We start from the raw sequence: 27,703 nt of genomic DNA, 5'->3' as shown, positions 1-27,703 counted from the left end.
GGCTCGAGGGGCTTAATGGCCTACCCCTGTTCCTATGTTCCTATAAAGGCTTCCTCGCCCTTATTATTCAGATGATGAATGATCAACACCAAGCACATCATGCAGGTCTATGCCAGGTTTCCTGGAAGCTGTCACAATGCCTATATACTATGCCAGTCCTCCAATCCCCACTCTTTGACTCAGCATAGCAAGTTAGAGGCTGGCTGCTTGGGGACAAGAGCTATCCATTATAAATCTGGCTCATGTCACCTCTATGAAATCCATGTTCAGTGGCTGAATGGAGATTCACCTGACCCACGGGTCCATTAGAACCATCATTGAGCAAACTATTGGAGTGCTCAAACAAAACTTCCGTTGCCTTGACAGGTTAGGAGCTTTCTGCAGTATAGCCCACAAAAAGTGTCTAGGATTGCGGTCATCTGCTGAATTTTGCATAACTTTGCTGTGCAATGAGGACAGCAAAGGAGCCCGAACAGCAAAAGGACCTTGCATCACCTGATGCGGAAGACCCCGATGACAGCAAGGATGGAGCAGAAGTGGGAGAGCGACAGCATCAGTCTACAGCCAGAGCTCTTCAGCAACAATTGATTAACCTGCGCTACAGCTGATCTACTCCTTCTCTCCACATTAACAGTCCACAACACCATCTCTCCCAGTCCTTTCTCCCTGCAATAAAATACTTACAACCTCTGACCAACATTGATATACATGAGACCTGACATTGCAGCCTCAGTGGCTGCTTTAGGACCGTACTGCAGCTGCTGCTTCTTTGGGAGGGTTGTTTCTCTCTGAATCGTCTTACTCATTGTCCGAGTCATGGGATGGACATAGAAAAAGGGGAGAGGGACAAGGGTCAACATGGCATGGAAAGGTTAGGCAGCAGATGAATGGCAATGCAATGCAGCATCAGCTTGTTAAGCTGCCTGTGTATGTGATTGCTTGAGGAAAGAGCAAAGGTAAGAGAAAATGGCAGACACCCTGCTGTAGTTGGCCTCCATCGCCGACACTCCTCGAGCTGCCTTCTCCAATGATCTCTATTGTTTCTTCCTCCATCTGGGTGAGGGCCTGGATGGAGGTTGTCACTCTCCTAGTTCTGAGCTAGCTTGTCCTGCAAAAAGAGTAGGAATGAGTTAGCATGTGGCTGTTATAAAGGGTTGTGCAGATGTGTGAGGCAGCTTCATATAGTATGCATGCTGAGAGGTGGAAGCAATGGGTTATAAGCAGGATGAGGAGGTGGTCATGTGCAAAAAAGTGCCTGTTGTGTAAATGTGAAAGCTGTTAAGAGGAGTGAAATGCTTTGCAGTTGCTATCAGGTAAAAGCAAAATGTTGTTTGTGCCTTTTGTAAGGGCAGCCACAGCAGGTGAGTGCGTGATTATAACAGGAGAGTTTATGCAGTGTCCCCTTGGGATTGGAGGAGAGGCATGAGGAGCAGGGGAGGGAAGTGTTTGGGGTGCTGGGAGCGAGGGAGGGAAGTGCTGTGGCAAGATATAATGCAGAGATTGCAAGACATAATTTCACCCTTGCTATCTGGTTCAGGTTGTTGAAATGCATGTGGCACTGCAATGATGTCCTGCAAGGTGACAACCTGTGCGTTCACATTGTCAGCCACCTCTCTCCAGGTTTGTGCAAAGTCTGTCTTGCCAGCCTCTTGCCATCTGAGGGAAAGAGCTTGCATTCCCTCACCTGCTCCACAAGGATCTCTGCTGCTTTGTCGCTAAATTTCAGAGCTTGTGGCTGTGACATCTTGCAGGTCAAATCTCCCAAAAGATCAGCAACAATTTCATGAGAATAAAAGAACATCTCACTTTAAGAGGTATAAGCACACTTTAAAAAAGTGTGCGGCATGCTGCAAAGCCCATCCTCCAACTGGGCAGGATGCCCATCACTGCTGGAAATGCGTGGGCAGCCTGCCAGATAAATTGAAATGAGGTCTGACCATCAAAGTAGCTCAGGCATCTGACTGATGACATTGGGTGGGCAGCCCAAAAGCCCCGCCCACTGCCTGCTTAAAAACCACCCAAAGTCAAAATCTATTCCGTCCAGTCAAAACCCTGGCTTTTGAAACAGGTTGAAACTTTAAAGTAGAGATTTTAAAGAAGGCATCAAAACATAAAATGGGTGAATTTAATCACGTTATTGTTAATTTTAGATTTTAAAAAAATGTTTGATATCTGATTTTTGGACATTAGATATTTTAATTATTGATAAAAAAAATCGCAGAAGATTTTTTTTTCAAAAAGCATTTTCAGTGATTTGATTGGTTCATCAACAAATTTAAATAGTGAAATGCAGACATAGGATTTTGCCATTATAAAATTTTGAACATGAAGTTTTCCCATCATATATGTTGACTTCTAACATATTACTAGCAAATCTCCCATTCCGGTGCTCACGGTGAGTCAAAGGTGTTATAAGAACAGAGTGGTAGGCGTAGTAGCATTATCAGGGATACTAATTTATCAGCATTGTGGTTGACCCTCGGATCTAAGAGCACTGTAAAATGGCTTGGGGTTTGGCAGACTAGGGTGGGCCTTCAGAATTTAGCAGTACTTTGAGGGGGATAACCAGTATCTGAGGCCACTGGGATGGGAGTTTTGGAGTTCTGAATACATTGCAGGCAGCATCTGGTATCAGGTATCAGTGGCAGGGGATTTCTTGAATCTGGGAGCAGTGGGGAGGGAGGTCCTGGAAGCTGGGAGCATTGTGGCCAATCCTGGATGAGGGAGCACTGAGAATGGAGACTACGGATTTATGAGCCCTGAGTGGGGGGGTCCCAGGATCTGAAAGTTGGGGGATGGTTTTGGGAAAGAATCCTGGCATCCATCAGGACTAGGAAGGAGTTTTGGGAGTATTCATAGGCATATCAGAATCTGGCAATATTGGGAAGTTCCTAGGTTCTTGCAATTTCGATGGTGGGGGGGGGCGGTGGCGAAGCCTTCTGGGGATGGGATCCCAGGAGTAAAGGGACCCAAACTGCCGTTAGTACCTTTCAAACCATCAAGCATTACGCCACCACTGCTCACCTATCTGATAACCCAGTCTTTTTTGTGCTATGAGGCACTCGCCCCCACCACATTCCCCATTATTATATCTTTACATTTCTATTTTAAAGCTTTTAGGGCACTATTAGTGAGTTTGCTTATACAGTCTTCAATGACATTTTTGTAAACAAACAAAAATTACCTCATAAAACATTCAAAAGTTCATTGTTTATGCAGTTTCCCAGTTTATATATAAAAATTTTACTTGAAGTCCCGATAATGGTTCAGATGAAAAAGAATAATTAAATATTGAACCTTTCAATTAAGAAAAATATTCTCAATGCACAATTTTTGACACAGAGAAGCTATTTCCTCTGGTGGGGGAATCTAGAACAAGGGGGTACAATCTTAAAATTAGAGCTAGGCCATTCAGGAGTGAAATCAGGAAGCACTTTTTCATACAAACGGTAGTGGAAATCTGGAATTCTCTCCCCTCAAAAGGCTGTGGATGCTGGATCAATTAAAATTTTCAAAACTGAAATCGACAGATTTTTATTAGATAAGGATATCAAAGGATATGGATCAAAGGGAGGTAATGGAGTTGAGGTACAGATCAGCCATGATCCTTTGCTTTCTAACCTCCAACAAATAAACCATGGTGCTGCGTATCACTGCATTAATCTCAGATGTTGTTTAGTGAGCAGTTCATAATCAAAAAGGAACACTTGTTAACATTTTAAATGTCATTTGCCTGAAATAAAGTTTTGAGAATTCAGTCACCATTTGCTTCAGAATCTTTTGGAAAATGCAAAGAAGGTTACAGATCCTCACAGGGTCAAGACACACACCCTTTACTTCAAGATAGAAACCTACTGATGCTTGCGAGAGAATTCTGTAAACTTTATATGCTCAGAACGCACAGATGTAGATAGAAACTGTCTTTTCTAGGGAAAAATATCCAGTAGAAAGACATGGTTAAGGGCAACCAACACAGATTTGAAAAAGGCAAGTCATGGCTGACAAATCTAATCAAGCTGTTTGAGGAAATAACATCCAAAGGGACATTCTTTGAGGAAATAAGAGTTTATTAGTAAAAATAGTGTAGTTGGTGTTGTATTTATGGATTTTCCAAGAAGTGTTTTATAAGGTACGACATAAGAGGCTCATTGATAAAGTTAATGCACACTGTATTAAAAGGAGGTGACAGCATTGCTGGGAAGCTGGTTAAAGGACAGAAAACAGACAGTAGTGGTTAATTATGTTTTTCAGACTAGGAAGATATCAACAGTGATGTCCCCCAGGGGTCAGTGTTTAGACCATTGATCTTCTCAACATGTATATAAATTAAGTGTATTTGGCTATAGGGGGTATAATATCAAAAGTGGCAGACATACAAAGTAAGGAGCCCTGTTAACCATGAAGAGGACCGCAGGCAACTTGGGGACGACATAGATTATGATAATTGCAGCATCACCAATGATTTTTATAAGATTAGATTATCTCTTTGCTTCTGTAGATCATTATCATTATCAGTTGACTATCGTCAGAGTTTTGCTGTTTCATTGACTTGTTATGTACTGCAGCTGTGCCACGGCTTGGATGCTGTTGCCTAATTCAAGAATTAGCTCATCCACTTTTTGATGACGTTGCCTCCATCAAGAATCCCACAACCCTCTTCCAGGCACCATTTTCCTTCTTTACAATCTTATCAACTTATGCTCCCACTTTTGAAGATTTGTATATCTGAACTGTTAAGTGTCTCTAATTCGCTACTCATTTTAAAGTTTAACTATTAACAGTGTATGTCCTATCCTCCCAAAAAGAAATCACCTCACATTTCTCTGCATTAAATTTCATCTTACAATCTGTCCAATGTACTAAGGATGCTGGGCATGCGTTGCTTGTGTTTTCCGCCTCTGGCTGCAGCTTAACCAACAAAAAGGTAAGTTTCTTCTTTTTAACTTATCTTCATGTTGAGCCAGGCATTGCAGCCAGCCCAAATTGGTGGGGAGCTAACTGGTGAGCTGTCACTGGATACTCAATTGGCGTTTGCAGCTCGCCAGAATTACAGTGATTAGGCCCAAAGTCCAATTTCTGAAAATCCTGTTTACACCGCATAACAGGGCGGCTGGGAGTTGAAATTTGAAAACAAAAATTGCCCTTTCTTTGGCTGCCAGAGGCACAACTGATGCCATTTTTAGGTTGGCCTTGAAATGGGTGATTAGTACTTGCGTCCGTGACAGGCCAGAACTTGCTTAAACATTCAAATCATGGTCCTATACCGGTTGTGGGATCCCAGTGCAATTTCCAGGTACCAATGAGCAGAATGGGCGTCGCGCACACTTCGTCCATTGATATCAGGTGTGGAGCAGCCTACCTAACAGTCCTTAAAGAGACTGCAGGAGGCCGCTGCTGTAAAATTACGTTTTCATTTTTTTCTAAGATTTTTGTGGGTCCAGGAAGAGCATGAATGTTCTTCCTGGACCCAACAAAAATCTTCAGGCCTGCGGAAATTCAGTGGCTTTCCCAAATTGCCTCCCTTTGTCTCTTGGGGCCTTACTTCCGGCTTGGCTCCACAGAGGAGCCACTGAATTTCCCTCCTCCCTAGTGGTGAGCTGCCACTCACCTCCTGCCTGTTTTGGGTGAAAGTTGAAAATTGCCCCCATATTGTTCACGTGAAATAAATGCTAAACTGCTGTCGAGTCAAAACTAATAAATGAATTAATATAGTTCAACAACATTAGTTGGGTACATTTGCCATGGTACAGGAAGTGCCATTTTGCATGGACTGAAGAAACTATTATTTATTTATGTTCAGAATATTCTGGGGAGGAGGAATTCTGGCAAGCAGCATCAAGAGTTCAAAGTAAAGCTGCCGTTAACCACGACATTTGCATTGATGCAAATAAGTTTTGGGTGCACAAAATGTAAAAATGGCAATGTAAGTCAGAAGTCAAATTGGTGATTTGACCCCTGAGCAAACCAAAGCAAGAGTTTGAGACTAGCCCACACAGCTTGGATTTAAATTTAATGTGGAATCGCTTTAACATTAGGAGAAAATAGATACTCCCATCAGCGCTGTCATAACATTAATTAATTACTGCCCTGGTTGTAGTATTCTGCACATCTCAAGGGCAATTAGGGATGGGCAATAAATGCTGGCCTCGCCAGCGACTCCCACGTCCCATGAACGAATAAAAAAAAATCCATGCAAATAATCATGTGCAGAGGTCTCTCCTGGCTCGGGAGAGTGCAATGCACAGCAAGTTGCAGCTGGTAGTAAAACTTAGACCTGTGTACTAAGACGTGTAGATATCCTTGGACTCCAATTCCAAAGATCCATATTTAGATTCCAAGCTTGACTGACATTTGACCTCCTCCACATGGAGAATATTTTACTGGATCTTAGCTCTGCCACCCGATAGAGTATTTGAAGTGTATCTTGTTTTTAAGAGGAGGGGGGAAGAAGATAAAACTAGATAGGAAATCTATACCACCCTGCGAAGCACCTATCATGTTAGCATGTGTTAAGCACAGACAAGCCCACAGGCCAGGATATCTTGCTGTTTAGTCTAATGCAGGAAAGTGTGACAATGTGATAGAAATTAGGCAGAGATAATTCACAAGATAAAAAAGTAATGGGGACAAAATTCCTCGAAGGTTCTGCCAGTCTCCCACCGTAATGCTGGGAGTTTTTGACTTGCCTTGTAAGGGGTGAAACCTCTGCCTGCCTCTTACAAGACAAATGTTGTGGGGAGGGGGCGGAGCCCAAGGTGGGGACTTCCTATGCTGGAAGTTCCTGTTCCACTAGCTCAGTAGGGACCTGGCATAATTGCTGGAGGCCTGTGAGCCAAGTGAGTTGAGGCATACTAGCTGCCCCATGAGCGAAAATTATCCTCACCAGTAGGTTCCAGGCCAGGGAAGCAGGCAGTGGACAATGAGCATTCGTGTTTCTGGCCTCATGGAGCAAGCCGGCGCCAGAGATGAACCTGTAGTGGTGCTTGTGCCTGCCTGTTGTATGTAAATAAGGTGCCTTCTCACAAACCCCACAAACTCTGGTGGGGTCAGCGGGGGAGGGCACTGGTGAACGCAATCCCAGCATAATCACTCAAATTGCTTCCTGAAGAATTTTGACCCTCATATCTTTTTGATTTTGTTGGTATTTTGCTTATTGACTCAGTGACACTTTGTAACTCATTTTTTATTTTTACAATTGGAAATACCAGTTTCATAGATTAAATGTCATTACCATTGTATGGCATTGAGTTGGTTGGTTTTAGACTGACATTACTTAATGAGGAATCTGCATAATTGATTGGATGATTCTAAAGGTCACTTACAGCTGACTTTTGGAATGGGAAATGCTTGGCTGTTGAGAAGATGTTATCTGCTGAGCACACATTTGCTTCCATTGAAATCTTCCAACAAGTATTAATCAATGACAATAATTTTGGCATACAAATAAGGGGTCAAAACTAAATAGCAGTACGTGCCCAGAGTATTGCTGGAATAAATTGAATTTTCAGACACCTATGTTTGAAAGAATCAAAAATACCTATCTAATTTCTTTAATTACATTTATTTTTCTAACTTATTCATTTGATTTTTATGTAAATTATTTTTTTCAGTATTCTAAAAGCAAAAGATTAGAATTCATTGTTAAATCTGTAAATGGGTGACAATACCCTTTGTGTTATTGTTCATTTTGACTCCCATGTTATAAGCTTTATGAAATCACATTAACCCTCTAAGGACTGAAAGCATTGCTTTACCAAAAATGTTTTAAAATATAACCAGATTATAGTGAATCATAAAATCATCCAAATAAACTAGCATTAGAAAAGTACAGAAGCTAGTTTTGTGCATGGCCCAAAATCCCATACCGCTGAATGATAGAACATGAGTGTTATATTTTTGAGTTTCCTTTTTCGCTAAATGTTTAGATACCCGTGTTTTACTCCAGATATTTTTGGCTTCCTTGTTTCAGATTACTCTCATAGTTAAACCCTAGTTCTCTACTTTCTTGAGATTGCTTTTATTTGCTCTGATATTTAGGTAAAATTTCATACCGTACCCAGGAATTGAATGGAGAAGCCTTTTACAAATTATCCCATGCCTTCACAGGATCATGGTTGTCTTAAAAAGGCAATAGAATGACACTCCACTTTTGTAGATTCCAACTACTAAATATATTTATTAAACAGTAATAGAAAATGAAATAGTAGCAGTATTGTAGTATAACTGACCGGTTGGCTCAGTTATAACATTCTTGCCTCTGAGTCAGAAGCATGAGGCTTCAAGCTCCATTCTAAGCCTTAAGCACATATTCTAGGCTGATACTTAAGTGCAGTACTGAGGGAATACTGCATTGTTGGAGTGGTGCCTTTCAGATGAGACGTTTAACTGAGGTCACATTTTACTGCCCAGGTGGACGTAAAAGATTCTGTAATATCTGAAAAAGAACAGCAAGTTCTCCCAGTGTCTTAGCCAACATTTATCCCTCAACAGATTAACTAGTCCTTTATTTCATTGCTGTTTATGGAATCTTATTATGTGCAAATTAGCTGATGCATTTGCCTACATAACTGCAGTGACTATACTACAAAAGGTACTTCATGGACTGTGAAGCAATTTGGGACTGAGACCATGCAAGGGGCTATATAAATGCAAATTATTTTTCTTTTTATATATTTTTACTGTAGTTGTTAAGGTTTGCTCAATCCTTGTATAGAAGTAAATAAATAGTTTGAAATTCTTATGCTAAACTATGCTATAATTAATTGGGTTGCCCATCCAACGTACTTAGCAAGAGGCTTGTACCATTTTGATGGTTGGTCCTCATTTGCATTTGATTGGCATTCTGCATGTGCTGCGCCAGCATTCGGAGGTAGTTCACTGATCGCAGGAGGGGGGATGGGGGGGCTGGTGAGGAGGGGTGGGGAGGGGGATCCAGTGGCTCCTCCATGGAGTCGAGTCAGAAGTCAAGACTTAAAAGGGAGAGGCAATCTGGGGGAGGCACAAAAGGACTGTCAGCAAGTCAGAAGCTGAAAACGTATCTGTGCTGTTTCTGGAGCGTCCCTCAGTGGTTCCTTTTAAGGACCACTAGTTAGGGCACTCTATGGGCTCGATTTTAGGAGGGAGGCGGGTTGGCAGCGGGGGGTTGACTGGGCATGTGGGTAACGCGCACAGTGAATTCGGGGTGCTCCGCACGCGATCGCAGCCTAATTGAAGGCACTTACCTTGGCTTTCGGGTTTTGCGCTGTAAAGCTGTGCAGCGGGCGGACTGCGCAGCTGCATCATAGGCTGTCAGCTGGAGGAGCCCTATTTAAAGGGGCAGTCCTCCACTGACTGATACTTCAGAAAGGAGCCAAAATTACAACATGGAGCAGGCCAGGGGGAAGACTGCTCCCAGGTTTAATGATGCCTCACTCCAGGTCCTACTGGATGGGGTGAGGAGGAGGGGGGAGGACAGAAATCTTCTCCCTGGCAGACAGGAGGAAGTGGCCTGCCTCTGCCACCATGAAGGCCTGGCTCGAGGTGGCAGAGGAGGTCACCAGCACCACCAACATATCACGCACCTTCCTACAGTGCAGGAGGCACTTCAATGACCTAAGTAGGTCAGCCGAAGTGAGTACACTTACTCATTCCCCTACACTCCATCTGCCACATCACCGTCCCCACCCCACATCTCCTTCTGCACTGCCAACATTACTCTATCACATCACTCCACACACCCACTCAAAGCTCATCCTCATCTTACCTGCACTTACTCACCTCACCAGTACTCATTCCACCACTACCACTTAACCCAATCCTCATACAATCTCATGGCTCCGTCTCATACTCACCCTTTCATGCATCTCTTTCACGGTCAGCCTCACCCAACCTGCCACTACCTGTGCTGCAGCCACAGGGCATGCATCATGTATGTGTAGTAGGAAGCATAAGGCAAACGTGTCATGAGCATGAAGGGGATGCACAAGGGTGTTTGAGGGTTTGTCATGGTTTTTACTTATATTTGATTTCTGATCAACTCACACTACATATTATATTGTCACCACTACTGCCACGTCTTGTCTGGTTTGTGCAATAATGCCCTTCCCTGAGGATCACCATGAAGACCCACACCTGATGCCACCCATTGTGTCACTGCAGAATGGGTGTAGGTGTATTTGCAGGGCTCTTTTGTGCAGACGACTGAGAGATGTCGGCGATGTCCCCGTTGGCACCCTGGAAGGATGCGGAGGAGAAGTTGTTGAGGGCAGTGGTGACTTTGACAGCGACAGGTAAGAAGATGGTGCTCGGGCCAGCCGGGAGCAGCTCGGCATGAAGGAGGCTGCAGATGTCCACGACTACATGTCGAGTGACTCTGAGCCTCCATGTGCACTGCTGCTCAGAGAGATCCAGGAAGCTGAGCCTCTGTCTGTAGACCCTGTGGCGAGGGTAGTGCCTTCTGCAACGCATCTCTCTCTGCGATTGCCCTCCCTCCCAGGTGGATGTGTCACAGAACTGTGTTGTGGAGCTCCACGTGTCAGAGGTGGACGGCGTGGCCGCGAGGCTGGTGATGCTGTTCGTCCTCTGAGGAGGTCATGACTGCAGCTATGGCGGCCCCCATCCGGAAGATGTATGTTTGAGGGGGTCCGCAAGGTAGGTAAATGTGTCTGCACACCGGGTTGATGTTCCAAGTTTGTGAATTTTATTGTTAGGAGGAGCGTGGTCGAGGCCAAACTTTGTCCAAAGTGACAGAGTGACCTCCTGCAATGAGTGAGGGTCTCCCCCCCCCTCCCCCCACCACACCTATCAAATGGAGCTTTGCAGCTGCCACAGGCTGGTGGCTGCAACATGTCCATTTCAACTGGGAGTGTTTCCCCCAGTACGGGAAACACGCTCAGTTGGGTTGAAAATCCCACCCCTCCTAAAATATCCTACAAATCAGGTCTGCTAATGACCTGAGCTATCTAATTAATTGGTTTAAGTGGGATCCCGCCGGCTTTAATTGCCGGCGGGAGTCCCGCATGTGGGGCCTGAGCGCGCATCTAAGCATGTCACTGGGGAACCTGGAAGTGGGTGGGTTGGAGCCGGGCTCCAGACCCGCCCCAGGAATCCCCGATTTTCAGAGCCCCCCCCCCGCCGCCACGAACCCGCCGTCTCGGACGTCTGAAAATCGAGCCCTATGTCTCGTACCAATGGGCGGAGTATGCATGCCACACACGCCACCCATTGGTACCTGAAAACTGCACTGGGATCCTGTATATGTCATTCTCTGGAATACTACTGCCCCATTCCCACCTGGCAGAGGCGGTGAAATTAGCCCCTTGTTTTTTTAAACAATCCAATCATTCCAACAAAATTAACCAAAATAAGCTGGTACATTCTTCTGTGGATGAAGCTGTGCTATTTTTTTAACCCTTTAACCCTCTGTTCTGTTAGACTGGCTGTCTGACATTAAGTCATGAATGAGTTCAATTTCCTCCAACTGAACATCAGGAAGTCTGAAGCCATTATTTTAGGCCCAGCCATTAAATTTGTTTCCTTGCCACTCACTCCATTCCCCTCTTCAGCTATCTGCTCAGGCTGAACCAGATAGTGTGAAGCCATGGCATCTTTTCAACCTGGAGCCGAATTTCACACCTCATATATCCATGACCAACACCACTTACTTCCACTTCTACAGTAGCTCCCACTCTGCTCTTACCTCCTCCCGGCATTGAAACCCTTATCCACGCTTTTTTCACATCTAGATTAGATAGCTCTCATTTCCTCCTTGCTGGTCTCCCATCCTCTACCCATCATAAATTCCAATCTCTACAAAACTCAGCTGCCGATAACCTGCCCTGCACGAAGTCCCGCTCACCCATTATGCCTGTTGTCGCTGAGCTACATTGACCCCCTGTACTCCAATGTATTGATTTAAAATGCTTGTTCTTGTCTTCAAATCCCTTAGTGGCCTCGCCCCACCCTACCTTTGCAGCTTCTTCCAGCCTTACATCCCTTCCTGCAACCTTTAGTCCTCTAACTCAAACCCCTCTGCTTTCAACCCACCACTAGTGGCGGAGCCTTAAACCACCTCGGCCCTAATCTTTGGACCTCCCTGGTTAAATCCCTCTGTCCCTACCACTTATCACTATATTTTTAAAAACATTCTCAAAGCCCAAGTTTTGAATCACCTCTGCTTTGATTTTTGTTTTTTTTTCCTCCTTTGTAAATCACCCTGGGATATTTTATGCATTAAAAATGCTATATAAATGCAAGTAGCCATTATTTTTGTTTTGTTGTTATGTTCTGTGACGGAATTAAAGAAGCCAATTCCAAGCTAAATGTTGTGCCACATGAGTTTGTCCCTGTGATTCACTGCAAATCCCTACTTCATTGTGTTAGCAGTGGGAGACTGGGTGTATTTTCTTAGGGAGGAAGGGGGGAAAAAGTCAGAGGACGGTCACACTGAGTTATAGCAGCCTGTGAAATGCTGCATGGCATGGAAGGTCCATGAAAAGGAAAAGAAAACTTTTAATGAATAATTTTATAGATGTTAATATAGTACAAAACCTGTTGCTATGTTGAAAGCCACAAACTAAACTTAGTACTTCAAGAATTAACATACTAGGGCAATAATTCACACATTCTTAATTACGTTGTCAGATCCAGAAAAGGTGGCGTGGATATTATGTTCGAAAGTGCATCCATAATTACTATGAAATGAAAAAGTATTTCAAAGGCCTTTGCATGAAAAATCAGATTGTAAGGTAAGCTCCTGCATTTTAAAAATGTAATGCCATGGTGATAATTTATTTTTCATCTGTACTTCTTCAGAGATTAACGAAACAATTAAAGATCTCAAGAATTGCAAAATAATATTAAATGAGAATTGAAAATAGGCAAATTTTACAAAAAAGGTAACAATATAAGTATTTGAAAGATAATGCTTAAAAGTCAATCGTATGTACAATTAATAGAGGCATTCACAACAAACGGATGATACAGTTTGGCTTCAGGTAGTTTGTCTATTTGTAGTTGTCCCATCTTATAATCACTGCTGATTCTACTGACAAGATACAATGCCCACCTCCCCATTGAATTGGTGAGTACATGTGCCACAGGATGTGATATTGAGCCACACAGACCAAGATATTCCCAGAATCAGTCCCTGACCTGTGCTGAATTAGCATATCTCACCCGTGGATGTATACTTCAATTCATTGGCTTCAGTGCCCCAGGCTAGACAGGGAGAAAGAAATTTATCCAGGGTTTCCACTCCTATAATGTAATTCTGTGTGGATGCTGGGTGAGGGCTGATTAATATATATATGTTGAATAAGGTGTTGAGATCTACTGTCTAGGATCACAAATGAATAAGGGCTTCTTTAGTAAGATACCAATGGCTCGAATTTAGCAGGCCTGCGGGTTCCCAGCGCGTGGTCCTCCGGGAGCGTGGTCAACACGCTCGGCGAAATTAGTGGGTTGCCCGCACGATCGTAGCAGGTAACCCACTAATAGGAATCAATTACCTGCTCCTCCGGGGTCCACGGCGCTGGCCTGCGCGTCGGTCGGGCTGCGCATGCGCAGTACGATCTGTCAGCTGGAGGCTCTCTAGTTAAAGGGGCAGTCCTCCACTGACAGATGCTGCAACCAATGGAACAAATTGCAGCATGGAGCAGCCCAGGGGGAAGGCAGCTCCCAGTTTAATGATGCCTCACCCCAGGTATCATCAGATGGGGTGAGGGGGAGGGGGAGGACACAGATCTTCCACCCGGCGAGCGGGAGGAAGCGGCCTGCCTCTGCCACCAAGAAGGCCTGGCTCGAGGTGGCAGAGGGGGTCACCTGCGCCACCAACATATGGCCCACCTGCTTACAGTGCAGGAGGCGCTGCAATGACCGCAGTAGGTCAGCCGCAGTGAGAACACGAAGTCTTTCCCCTACACTCCGTCTGCCACAACACTGCCCCCACCCCACATCTCCTTCGGCACCGCCAACACTATTCTGTAATATCACCCTTCATACCCACTCAAACCCCATCCTCATCTTACCTCCACCTACTCACCTCGCCAGTACTCATCCTGCCACTAACACGCAACCCAATCCTCATACAATCTCATTGCTCCATCCCATACTCACCCTCTCGTGCATCTCCCTCACTGTCAGCTTCACTCAACCTGCCACCACCTGTGCTGCAGCCACAGGGCATGCATCACATATGTGCAGTAGGCAGCGTAAGACAAACGTGTCGTGAGCATGAAGGGGGTGCACAAGGGTGTCTGAGGGTTTGTCATGGGTGTTACCTATATTGAATTTCAGAGCAACAAACAGCACACATTATATTGACACCACCACTGCCATGTCTCCGCGAATCCTGTCCGTTGTGTCCAATAATGCCCGCTCCTGGGTATCACTATGAGGACCCACCACTGATGCCACCCATCGTGTTACTGCAGAGTAGGTGCAGGTGTATTTGCAGGGCTCGTCCGCGCAGACGACTGAGAGACATCGGCGGTGTAGCCGGCTGCACCCTGGACGGATGCGGAGGAGAAGGTGTGGAGGGCAGTGGTGACTTTGACAGCGACAGGTAAGCAGTTGGTGCTGGGGCCAGCCAGGAGCAGCTCGGCATGAAAGAGGCTGCAGATCTCCACGACTACATGTCGAGCGAATCTGCGCCTCCCTGTGCACTGCTGCTCGGAGAGGTCCGGGGAGCTGCGCCTCAGTCTGTGGACCCTGTGGCGAGGGTAGTGCCCTCTGCGATACGTCTCTCTCTGCGGTAGCCCTCCCTCCTGCTGTGCAGGTGGGCGTGCAACAACACTGTGTTGGGGGGATCCACGTCTCTGCGGCGGACGGCGTGGACTGCGAGGCTGCTGGGGCTGGTCATGCTCTTCGTCCTCCGAGGGTGTCCACACACCACCCATCTGGCAGGTGTTGGTCTGAGGGGTTGTGCAGGGTAGGTGGGTGGTTCCTCGGACTGGGGCTGCGGTTTCGTGTCGGTCTGTCCTCTGGCTTGGCGGGGGGTGGTGGGGGGCAGGGGTTGCCCTATGTGACGCGGTGGCCTCCTGCGTGGGTGAGGGCTGTCCCCCGTGGAGTGCACCTTGGCACCTGCCACAGGCTGCTGGCTGCAACACGCCTGGTTGGAGAGAGACTGTTTCCCCCAGTGTGTGAAGCTCACTGCCTTGAACCTAAAATCCCACACTTCCTCTTTTGACAGCTGATTCAGCTCATTAACTGACCTCAACAAGCAAGGTAAGTACTCTCAAGTGGAACCCCGCTGGCTTTAATTGCCTGCGGGATTCCCACCAGCGGGGCTTGCGCGCGCAGCCCCACACGTCAGCGCGGTACCCGGAAGTGGCCGGGATTTCGTCACGTTCCGGTCACGTGACCGGATATCGGGATTTTTCGGGCCCCCCCGCTGGAAACCCACCGGAAACCCGACGCCAAAATCGAGCCCCAAAGGTCTGCTAACATCTGCAAAATCATATCCCAGCATGAGTCAGTGGCTCTGAATTTGCTAGAAAGTTTTAGCGTAATTAGAAGCAACGCTCTTTTACGTGGAAATTTGTGCGTAATTATTTTACGCCAGTTTTACGCTGAAACATCACTTTGCACAAATTTCCTCGATCGTTTGCACCGCTTCCAAGATACGTCCGGCAAAACCCTCTGCCGCTCATTTACGCAGCTCTGTCCCCCATGTAAAAGACCGGCTCACGTATGTTCCTGCATTTATGCAAATAATATTCTAACGTAGATCTACACTCCAAGATTTAGGTGCAGCATGGCCAGAAGTCACCTGATATCAGCATAACTGAGATATGTGGAGTTTGATAGCAATTTTTCTTTGTATTTAATTTTTTTTTATTGAAACTGTCACCATACTTAACCAAAGTGTTGTCAGTCTCAGTGTACCCAAAATCTTTCGGACCCCACCCCCTCCTATACATTCTGATGGACTAAACAGCTGGAATGGCCTTCTCAATCGGCATACCCCTGTTCTGAATAATGACCATGATGTGGAGATGCCGGTGACAGAATAATGACAGAAGAGGAAGAGGAGCAGCCAAGGCAAGAGGCTCTGAGAATGCGGTACTGTGACAGAAAATAGCAGAAAACTTACTATTGCCCCTAATGGAAACATTGCACTTGCGCCTGTTTTATGCTGGATTTTGCATTGTGGAATAGGCAAATAAGATCCACGGGAATTTTGAGCATACATTCCAGTGGGCAAAACTGGTGCAGAAACCGGCACATATTTTGGTATAATTTCTGCATAAGTGTAATCCAGGAAATTCCTGGACAGTGCCTTCAAGAGTGGATGACAGAAAACTGGGTAAAAATTCTTGGTGACATGCACAAAGCTCACATGAAAAACATTTTTTTATATGACATATGCATAATTAAAGAGAAAATACAATTTTTATAAATTTAATATACTTTGAAGTACTGTTAAATTATGTGACATTTACGGCATCACGCAATATCAGATGAAATGGGCTGTATAATGGATGCAGAACAAGGTACCTTGGTGCGTGACTGCACGTAGTGCTGTTTGGAAGAACATCACATTAGCGATAAACCGTGAAATTTAACAGACAATATAGTTACAATTTACAGTTACATTCTATTGGGGGAAAAAAAACTACAAATTTTCAATGTGAGCTGTTTATATCAACTACATTTACCTGAGCATTGTATTACCCTCAATGTACAGTGCTTAATATGTCTTCAAATTAAGACTTGTGTTGCTACAGTGATAAATTGATCTGATTAATTTAAAGGCTGAGTATGCAATTGGTAAGCTTGTACACGTCTAACCTCCAGCTAGATATGCAAAAAATAGACCCCTGTTTGGATCAAACAAATGATATCATGAAATTAAAAATTAGCTGCCCTGTTGCTGAGTCATGACATTAATAAAACATTATTAGCTTGGAGCTCAGAAAAGCTACTGTTATTTATTGCAAAAGTCAAAGCAAACATTTTATTCATGTGCACAATCTCAAAATACTCTTTCTTTTAAATTGCTCCTGATTTATTCTGGAGGGGACCTGACTTGGGAATACTAAAAGTAACTTAGTAATTGCATCATACAAGACTGTTGCTCTCAGTCAATTCCATGGATGGCAATATTACAGGGTCCATCTTCTGATCATTCAACTTTCCTTCAAAATCACTTAATGAAGTTAGGAGACCCAAGTTCACTATCATAATTTTGTAATGCAGTTTTGCACAATATAATTTATCACTTGTCAAGCAGACAGTTTTAGTTTATACATTTAATAAGGGCATCCTTTAGTATGGGTAATTAGGACTGAACAGTTTGCATATTTACTAAATGCAGAATGTCATTGCCACCACGGCCTATTGCCTACATGAATTATTTCTCTATCTGTGTTAAACAGCTGTGCAATTATTACTGCCATAATCAGATAATTTCCCCTATGTAAGTTTTCTCTTGTGAGGCAATTAATTTAACCCTTCTAAAGCCAAACAGAATTTTCACATAAACACATATTTGTGTGTGACTGGGGATGCAAGACTCTAGTACAAATTTAATGTGAGATAAGTTACATATTTTTATTTATATAATTTAAGAATCAATGGTTCATGTGTGCATATATACCTCAACAAGCAGAATTGCATTTTTAAAATCTTATATTTATCAGAGATCTTTTAAAAAATAATTTTGTTAAAAATTGGATATATAATATTTTGAAAGGATTGAACATTTAATAATAAACTACATCTTATTTACAAAATTCCAGTTTAATTAAATATAATCAGGATATTTTAATTGGATTAAAATGTACTGTTTGCAAAACCTCATACCTTTTTTAAGCCATGAAAATTGGCATCTAAATATTTTGAAGGCAACTACGCAGAATGCTTGAATCTAAATATATTAAATTGAATATTACAAAAACTGCATTTTTATATTTTCCTAATATAATGCACATTAAGAGCAAGCTAAACTGCCTAAATTATTTCTATCCTTTTTATATACATTATTGATATTGTTTCTGATCATCAAAATTAGAATTTTCTAAAATAATCTAGTGTCCTTTGAACAAACATTTGCAATATTTTATTCAGGTGTGTACATTTAAGTGGTGATTTCAAATAATTATGTATTAAAATAAAAATGTTTGTGTATGTGCTTTGTTTGTTGGATTGTTATATATAATGTCAAAAATTATTTCCACAGGAGATCTGAATGGCATGCAGAGCATAGCTGTGTGCAATTAAAATTGTAAACCTAGTTAAAAAGTGTGTCTAAGACACAGAGATAAAACATTTAATTAATAGAATAAAATCATAATAGTTATTATTTAATCTGTTTACTTGACAAAATGTTCTATCAGATAGTCTCACATAAATCTGCTCTTGTTTAATTATTTGTGTTGGCATCTGAGAAGAGTTTTTTTTTTCTTGTCAATTTTCATATCGACAGTGATAGCAAATTCTCTTCTGGCTAGAATATAATCTATTTTTTCATTGCTGCATTCCAGTTTACATAAATATAATTAATACTCTGTTTTCTGCAATGGATTAAGTATTAAGAAATCTCTTCTTTAAGGACAAAGAGGTCACTGATGTTACAAACACCTTCAGTCTAGCAGAAATGGACAGATCTATTGAGGTTTGTTAGGTGCCATACAAAGCAAGAGACACAGATAGAGATCCTTTCATTGGAAATAAATTTGTTTGGCTTTATAAATCTACTTAGCAGTTAATAATAGGTTTGAGATGCAGGTCAGGAAAGGTCATATTACTAGGTTGCAGTATAGTACAAAAGGTAGGGTGAGTACAACTTTCTGATCTCTAAGGCCTGATAAACTATACATAAACATAACCAGGCTATTCTCTAACTTATTTCATATTAATAAGCAATTTCAGAAGCAGGGTTGTAAAATGGGACCATGCCACTGTAGGTAATTCATCTATTTTGCAGTTTAGCCTAATGTTGATAAAAATTGCCCCTCTGCAAAAGCAAAGCAATGTGATTTTTAAATGTCAATATATTCACTGTTGTAACCTTGAGTAAAACATTATGCTCAAGAGTAATTGAAAAAGGCTTAACTATTGAAACTGAAGGAGTTGCTTATAAATTTTGCTTTGTTCAGTTCATGTGCATGGTAAATCTCTGCTTAACTGTAGGAAAGAATTGGAGGAGTATGAAGAGACAAAGAGGAAGGAGCGGGAAAAGAAAACTGTAGAAGAGGAAGAGAGGAGAAAGCATTACCAAGCCCGAAAGATGCATTACCTCCTCAGCACTGAGCAGGTCTGTGTACCTGTCCTGACAGCTTGCATAGTCGCCTGGGTCTCTGCCTGACAGAGATAAACTATCAGGCTGAATGGGACATGACTTGCTGAAATGATATCACAAAGACAATACTTCGAGTTCAATTTAGTGCTTTTCTATTGTGGAGTGCAAGCACCATGACTACTAGGTGACAGCATCTTCATACAGGCAGCATCAGCATTGTTGGCAGAAAGAGTCCAAGTCAGCAGTTTGATCTGCTGGCAGATAACACAACAGGAAGGGCATAACCTCAGCCTAACAACTCATTTTGACTGCCTCGTTTTGTGTTGTAGTATTGTCAAGCACTAGCCAACAAGCTGTTAAACTAAGATGGTAAAACATTTTTTTAATTGTCTTATCTTTTCTGCAACTGTTTCAGCAGGGTAGAGTTCCGAAGCGTAGGTTAATTGCAACTGACAGACTTGTTTTATGAAGGCTGCTTTAGGTTCATAAAGCAGCCGCTTTTCAAAATCGATGTGTCTAGAAATGTCTGGAAGAATTTTTTGATGAGTTGCTACAAGCAAACAAAGCAGCCTCTGTTTACATAGTATAGTTGACAGAATAGGTAGAAAAATAAAATAGTAAAAGGGCAGTAAAACCATTTTTGTTTGTCTAGCTGCTATGCAACTGATGCAGTGCTTTGCCATATACATGTTGTAAAGAAGTCAATTAAGTTGACGTGTACAAGAAGCTGAGCTTATATTTTAAATGTCACATTACAAAAGTGTACAATTTGTGATTTCTTTTACTCCTTTATTTCATATTTTTAAAGTACAATGCATCAGTAATATACGTACAGTGATATTACGTTGTCTATAATTGTATGTTTGGGTTCCATAGGAAAAGTGTAATCTTGCAAGAGCTGAGATATAAATCAGGTAATTGATATGGTTTGTCCATTCATGAAGGAGTCCGAACAATTATGTGCTGTATCAGACATTAGTGCACCAGAGAATGTTACAGTCAGAAAAAAAATACACTAGTGCAAAATTTAGTTTGTTGCCTACTGACTCCACCAGCAGTATTGTAGAGCTAAAAAAGTGATAACATTTTTACTAAAATGTTGAGGCCTTATTTTCAATTTTTTTTATACAACTAACTTTTCTCGAAATGTTTGCATATGCGATATCCTTAAAACTCATAACTTGCACAATGAAAATTCTGGAAAGATTTTCCACAATTTTCCGTTTATACATGAGTTTCAAAACCATCACTTTTTTACAGTCATGTTATTTTCAAAGGAATAGCGAGAAAACAAAGCATGGTATGCAAATGAATAAATGCACACGAATAAGGAATGGGACTAAATTGAAAGAAAGCAATAGGAAAATGTATGAGGCATTTTTACCACTGTGGTGTATTAAAATTAAAAACCTCAAAGAAGCTGAAATACTGGTAGGGGAAGGGGTCCTCAAATGTGTGACATGATAAAATTAATAGGTCACATACTGAAATATACATACAAAATGGAAAAAATGTGTTAACTTATGTATATCTTTCTGTAAGGAGTTGCTAAAGCTCAATATAATTTTTTTATGTCCCAAAAATTTATAATGCAAATTGCATTTTTTCTTAGTTGAAAATTGCAACATTTTTGGAACAAGATGCAAAAATAAATGAATCCAAGTTATAAATGATAATAGCTTGATATTCTGTCCTCAGTAATTCCTGCACAAATGTGCTTTTTTAACAAATGTGTTTTGCCAAGTCACCCAGTCAGTGGGAGACAATCACTACTGACACCTGGGTGAAGTGAAATCATGTCCAAGGGCTATAACTTTCACATCAAAGGGCCTCTCCCAAGATCCCAATGCATTGTGTCATTGGTTATGTTGTGGGGAAGAGTCCCTCAAGGATGATTGTATCTCTAGACTGATGAAACGTTTGTTATGGTATTGCGGAGGTGTCTTGAGACCTGGAGAGGAACAGATTTTATTCTCAATACTTGTGCCCAAAAGGACAGGCTTCAGACCCATTCTAGATATCAGAAGGCTGAACAAGCTCCTCAAACACTAAGTTCTAGATAGTCATCCTATCTATGTCTCCAACTTTTCTGAGGGACTGATTAACATCACATTAAACTTAAAAATTAACGACTTCCGCACAGCCATTAGGGATGCCAAAGAAAGTTTTTTTTTAAAGAAAATATTATTACTATAATTGTTCATTGACATAGCCTCTCCAACCAGGGCCTTCAAGTGCCAAACGATGATGGCCACAACAACAACTTGCATTTATGTAGCACCTTTAATGTAGTAAAACGTCCCAAGGTGCTTCACAGGAGCATAATCAGACAAACGAAATTGAGACCAAGCCAAAAAAGGAGACATCAGGGCAGGTGTCCAAAAGCTTGGTCAAAGAGGTAGGTTTTAAGGAGCATCTTAAACGAGGAGAGGCTGAGAGGTTTAGGGAGGGAATTCCAGAGCTTAGGGCCTAGACAGCTGAAGACATGGTCGCCAATGGTGAGGCAAAGGAAGTCGGGGATGCACAAGGCCAGAATTGGAGGAATGCAGAGTTCTCGGAGGGTTGTAGCGCTGGAGGAGATTACAGAGATAGGAAGGGGTGAGGCCGTGGAGGGATTTGAACACAAGGATGAGAAATTTAAATTTGAGTCTTTGGTTGACCGGGAGCCAATGTCGGTCAGCGAGCACAGGAGTGATGGGTTAGGCACCTGTATCTTAGGCAAGTGCACATTTATCTCTTGAAAGCAAGAAAGAACTTGCATTTATATAGTGCCTTTCACACCCTCAGGATCCCAAAGCGCTTTGCAGCCAATGAGGTAATGGCAGTGGCAATAGATTTTTTTCTTTCTGATCCGGGTTTCCACAGAGTGCTGATAATGTAGTGATGTGAAAACAAACTAAATACTAAAAACAGATTTAATTATAATCAGCTACCTGAGCATGAAATTATCTGATCTGTCTACCCAAGACCAGTGTACACGGTGGCCGTGTGGTATTGGGGTGTCTAGAGCAGTATTCTGGCATTGTTTCTTTAATTTTAATTGGTAATGCCTCCCTTGCAGTATGGAGTATACACTTAGAAAACAGATTGATGCAGAAAATTTGGACACCATTTCAATTCACCTCCCATTTAGGTTAGAACTGGGAGCAGCCTTGACAGCACTGCAGTACTTCAGCTTCCAGTCCCAAGCAGGTCAGTTGTTGTCTTCTGATTCACAAGTAATATATCCTCCTTCTGATTCCATGGCTACTATTATGATATAAATTGGCCTTGACTAGACAGGTAAGTAAATTTCATGCTCAGGTAGCTGATCCACTTGCCCAATCTGGCATTAAGGAAGATAATACTTCACCTTCACCCAAAGTTCCTGCTCAATAAGGTGCTGGAATGTTTTTTTTCTGGCTCATGGTCACAGGCCTTCGTTCTACTCAACTTTATTTTGATTTAAGAGGAATGCTGCTTCCACTGCAAGGGATATTATTACACAAAGAATGGGATAGCAGAAAACTATTATGAATCCATGACTTCAGTCACCACTCTCAAAGCAATTTTGCAAACTGGTTGGTAGTTTGCATAAATCCTTTGACAGTCGCTTATAGGCATGAATCCATAGCTGGATCACAAATTATTCTGTGATGACAACAGTGTTAACCATTTAATTCAGCTTCAAAATGTGGTATCCATGGAATCTACAGAGTATAGTTTCACTTAATGAATGAGGAATACTACGGTGAGAGATTATTCTTGTAAGAGATATTTTAAATCCTCTTTCATACTTAAGTGAATCCACTCCCAGCTTTTGATATTAAGATGGCTATAGTGTATAAAACCACAAGAGTTTTAAAAAAACAAAACTGAAAAAGCCTCCCCTGATAACATAGTGAGTAAATACACTGTACAAAATGCTACTGCGTAATTTAGACCAGGAAAGGCCCAGTTCTATGTCTGGTCTGTGTCGAATTAGCCAATTTGACTAATGTGACGGGGGAATGCTATAATTGGCAACCAGAGTCCCTGCTCTTGTTCACTATCTAGCGACTCCTGCTGGCAGTGAGCATGTGTGAATGCCAAGTGAGGACTGGTTGGGCTTGGTTGTGATGGCCTGCAAAATCAAATCGTTGTTGTTTTTGTATCTTCACCCTCTTCCTTTGGAGAATAGTGTGACGTAGTAGAAGAATTTTCAGGCTGTTTAACAGACTGACGTGAACACTCCTTCCAAGGCCGTAACCATCTTTATACCAGCCAATAGGGTGGTTAGTCTTTATATGATTGGGAATTTTTTTTATGGGCTCCTACAACTGATACAATGAAGGAGACCCACAACCGCGGATGTGAGTATCCCGCTGGTTGCCAACCCAGAATTCAGAGCCGGACCTCTCGTCTCCACTTGCCGGGACTTTTTGGAGCAAGGTTCAAACCCTGTACCTTCTGATTCAGGGGCAGAAAATTAACATTATTCAGCTAAGTCCTTGCATGAAGAATGGCTACTCGTATTAGGTACTGAGGCGCTCCTGCAGATCATGTAACTATTTACGTAACTACAGAATTTGCCACCTTTTAGGAAAGGAGGGACAAGAGAAAAATATTGAAGAAGGAAAATGGTTAGTTATGTATGTAGCTTAGTAAAAATTAAGGATTTGTACAATCTCACTATGTATTTCTCTCATGTCTTTCACTATATTTGATTTCTGGAGTGAATTGCCAGGAAAGCTAGTACAAATGTGATTGTTACTGTGCTTTTCTCTCACAGCTCTGTTCTTAATGGTAGTAATGGAAATAATGACACTGTACAAATAAACTATTATACCTTCTGCCCTTGATGAACCAGTTGTTTTCAACTCTATGGCCAGAGTGTCAGATTGATTGTTGAAATCAGCATGCCTTGTTCAACAATCGATCTTGGATTCTAGCTCACTCATTGAAAACAGGCTGGTTCTTCACAGGAAACATATTTAATGTAATGTATGCCATTTCTTGCACATGTCTTCTGACTTTCAATTATAAAGTCCTTAATGGCCATTCATTATTGTTCTGTCAATTGCCAGGCTTGAACTCATTTCGGTTATTCCCTTGTGAATGCAGTTGGAGGATATTTTCACACAAATTTGTGACCTGTGTTTTTTTGGGGAGGGAGGAAAATAAGTTCTTAAAATAGAATGTGAAAGAAGAGAAATAATAATTCGATGGGGTTTTTTTACATCATGAATACTTCTGTAATTTCACAACTGAGAAATAAGTTAATCACAAAAACCCAGCCAGAGATAATTGCAACATAATTAGAAATGTAATTCATTTTTTAAAAAATTATTGTACTACATGTAGATTAATGGGCCAAGATTTTGTTATACAAAAAGAAGTAACATTAGCTATAACACATTCCAAACAAATGAAATGTCATAAATGGGTTTATTTGTACACTAATTTGTTTTGTTGGATTTGGCTAATGTTGGAGGAAGAAACACATCAGAGTTGGTTTCACCATTTCAGGGGTAGGAGGGGAAATGTTAGTAAGGAATTCCAGCCCTATTTACTATCCAGTAACCACTGCTGGAAAGTGCATTTGTGCAAGTACAAGCTCAACTGTGATACCCCCCCCCCCCCCCCATGACAATAACCTGTTGACACTCACTACCTAGGCTTTCACTTGAAAAATAGCCACTTAGGTGAGGTACTGCCAATACCTGTGGAATTATACCCTATTCTGAGTGATTGCATTTAAGACAGGAGGAAAAACAAATGGAAAAACAAAAATAGACACCATTTCAGAGGATTTTTAAATTAAGCATTGTTGAAAGATAGGTCTGTCTACTAGGGTGTTTCTTTAAGTAAAAGACAACCAAAAAAACCTCTTCCCCCATCTTCAATCTGTTGTTATTACACACTGAAGTGGACTTTTTCTGGCATAGGAAATATGGATCAGCCATATTGGAGTACAATTTCATGGGTGCTCTGGTACCTTACCCAAGTAGCTATTTTCACACATCAGCATAGATAGTGAGTGTCAACAGGGTATTCAGTCATGAGTGTATCACAGTTGAGCTTAGTCCTGTACTTAATTGATATCCATACTTTCCAGCAGGGGCTCAAATGTGAATGCCAAAGATGGCCAAGCTCAGGGATCAGAGTATGACAATAAAGTATTCAAACATAAAGAAAATTTCAATTGAATATCCTGCAAATCCTGAAAGATAGTAATACCAATATATATTTATGTATTGCTAAAATCGTAACTACATCAGTTTAGGAAAATACTTAGGTTTGCAAACTGCAAAAGATAAAACTTAAAATCTAATTTCCCTGTAACACAGTAGCAAAGGTAGGACTTTAATAAAGGTGTGATGCTTCAAAGTTTTACTTGTTTAAGGACTACTGTTACGTCTAGTTCAAAGGCTTCATTACCAACATGAAATTCTATTCTCCAATTCCTGACTCTACTTTCTCAATCCAATTCTTGCTACCACTGCACAAATGATCAGATCTTCATAGGTTTTGATGTAGGTTATGTTGCAATATTTGAAGCTTCTAAAATTATCTGTTACAGTACTTGGCAAGAGCTTTCTCTTTATCATCCAGTTTGCAGGATGGAGTTCTAGGTCTGATTGACACTTGTGTGTCATCTACAATTATGATCAGTTTTGTTGATCTTTTTGGCCAGGTTCCTAACAATAGTGAATTTTACAGGCAACGTTGGCATTAGATATAAGGTAATGGCTTTTTGAGAATTCAATAAAGTTCAGATCTTATTAACAGCTCAAATCCTTAGTAATTTGAATGTTTACATTCATTTTTACCAGTTGATTTCAGTTTTGTAAAATCCTCAGTTCACCCTATTAAAACGAACAGAAAATCAATATTGACAGTGACAGATGGCACAAGACTAGAGTGTGAGATGCCTAAGCCCTTTATAGTTTCAGTTTCAAATCTGAATTTATTGTGATCATTTGATTGCATTCCCTAAAGTAACATACAATAAGTATTCTACAATATATTTGTGCATGTGTCTGTAATTTTGTATTTAAGATTTAATAAAAATGTTAATGTTTCCATATTTTTACCTGAACTTTCCAAGTTCAAATGTAAACAAAATATGACATGTTGGATGTCAATCTATTGAATTTGAACATATTGGAGTTTTACAAATGTGACGTGGAATATCTTGATGCACACAAAATAAACTGAGATCACACCGCTTTTTCATATAACCTTACATAAAATCATAATGTAAATTATTTTACGTATCATTAGTATACTTTATAGAGATGATTGAACTGAACAAAATGATGTACAACTTGCCAAACATTATTTGTACTCAAATTAATGCTGCACAGTCAACTGAATATACCTTACCAAAAAATCTTATAATCTTGGATCAAAATATATCCAACATTCCCTGATGCTAAAATCTTATCAGCGGTACATTTTAACTTTATTCATGTTATTAGCAAAAAACAAACTTCAAGACTGCCTTCATAAAATTTCCAACTTTACTTCTATGAAGATTAGCATCACTAACAGAATTAAAATGAGAAAAAGGTTAACTGAATTCCTTTAAAGCCAAAACACACAACATCCAAGAGTAGCGTATCCAATTCATTCTTTGAATAGAAAAATGTCTCATAGCTAAATGATGTTGCATGTAGCATAGGACTAGGATAATTTATTTATTTTAGTGCTATTATATCAGTTAAGTATCTCAACAGCTGTTTTTGAAAAGATTTTTAACTGCCAGCATTAAAAACAATGCATCTTTTATGGAATAAGTAGTATAAAGAGAGAAGGTTAATTGTAGATAAAGCATCAGCTGACCTGTAATTTGTTTGTCTTAAGATATGAAGTCAGGCATGTACAATGTACAAGCATAGCAGCATGTATGTATTTTTATTTATATAATTACTTTAAATTACACTCTGTTGGCATATATTCCTAAAAATTCTGAAAATCCTCATTTGCAAATGATCAGTATAAACCAGGAGCAGAAAATTAGCCCTTTAATGCATTTCTAGAGCTTCTAAAAATAACACATTTAGCAGTTTGTTAAATTGCAGAGACTACAAAGCACTATGTGCAATAGGTAGTATGTATTTGAACAGGTGTATTGCATAGATATGCACCTCAATCAAGCAATCAGTTTTGAATACTGTTGGTTGAAGTCAATTTACTATAAAAATACAGTATCTGTTAAAATAAATTTGTACAGAATTTGAACAAGCTATAATAAAATCTAATTTGTCACAGAACAAAAATTGTAAAAAAAAAAGCACAAGAATTACTGCTAGTCATCCTATTTTAAATAATATTAAGTAGCAGCATGTTGTCAAACATATCCCTTAAAGTTGCAGTATCCCTTTTCAGTGATTAATTTACTAACTTCAATTTAATTATTTGTTAATGTTAAACTAATTCATAATATATCCACTTTCAAGCTAATTTTTAAGTAATGTAAGGAATAAATTACTATAGTGAAAATTAAATGATTTTCAA

General features: G+C 41.1%; 1 protein-coding gene across 1 annotated transcript in view; it reads left to right on the top strand.

Annotated features, from left to right (window-relative positions):
• Positions 1-27,703, top strand: part of spata17 (spermatogenesis associated 17) — a 228,164-nt gene that overhangs the window by 29,564 nt on the left and 170,897 nt on the right. Inside the window, exons 5-6 of the mRNA XM_067988320.1 lie at positions 12,622-12,725; positions 19,114-19,237. Coding sequence (XP_067844421.1) covers positions 12,622-12,725; positions 19,114-19,237 — 228 coding nt within the window. The remainder of the gene's footprint in view (positions 1-12,621; positions 12,726-19,113; positions 19,238-27,703) is intronic.

The sequence above is a fragment of the Heptranchias perlo genome, chromosome 8 (genome assembly GCF_035084215.1).
Source record: "Heptranchias perlo isolate sHepPer1 chromosome 8, sHepPer1.hap1, whole genome shotgun sequence".
NCBI lineage: Eukaryota > Metazoa > Chordata > Chondrichthyes > Hexanchiformes > Hexanchidae > Heptranchias > Heptranchias perlo.
This window is presented reverse-complemented; position numbering and strand designations above follow the sequence as displayed.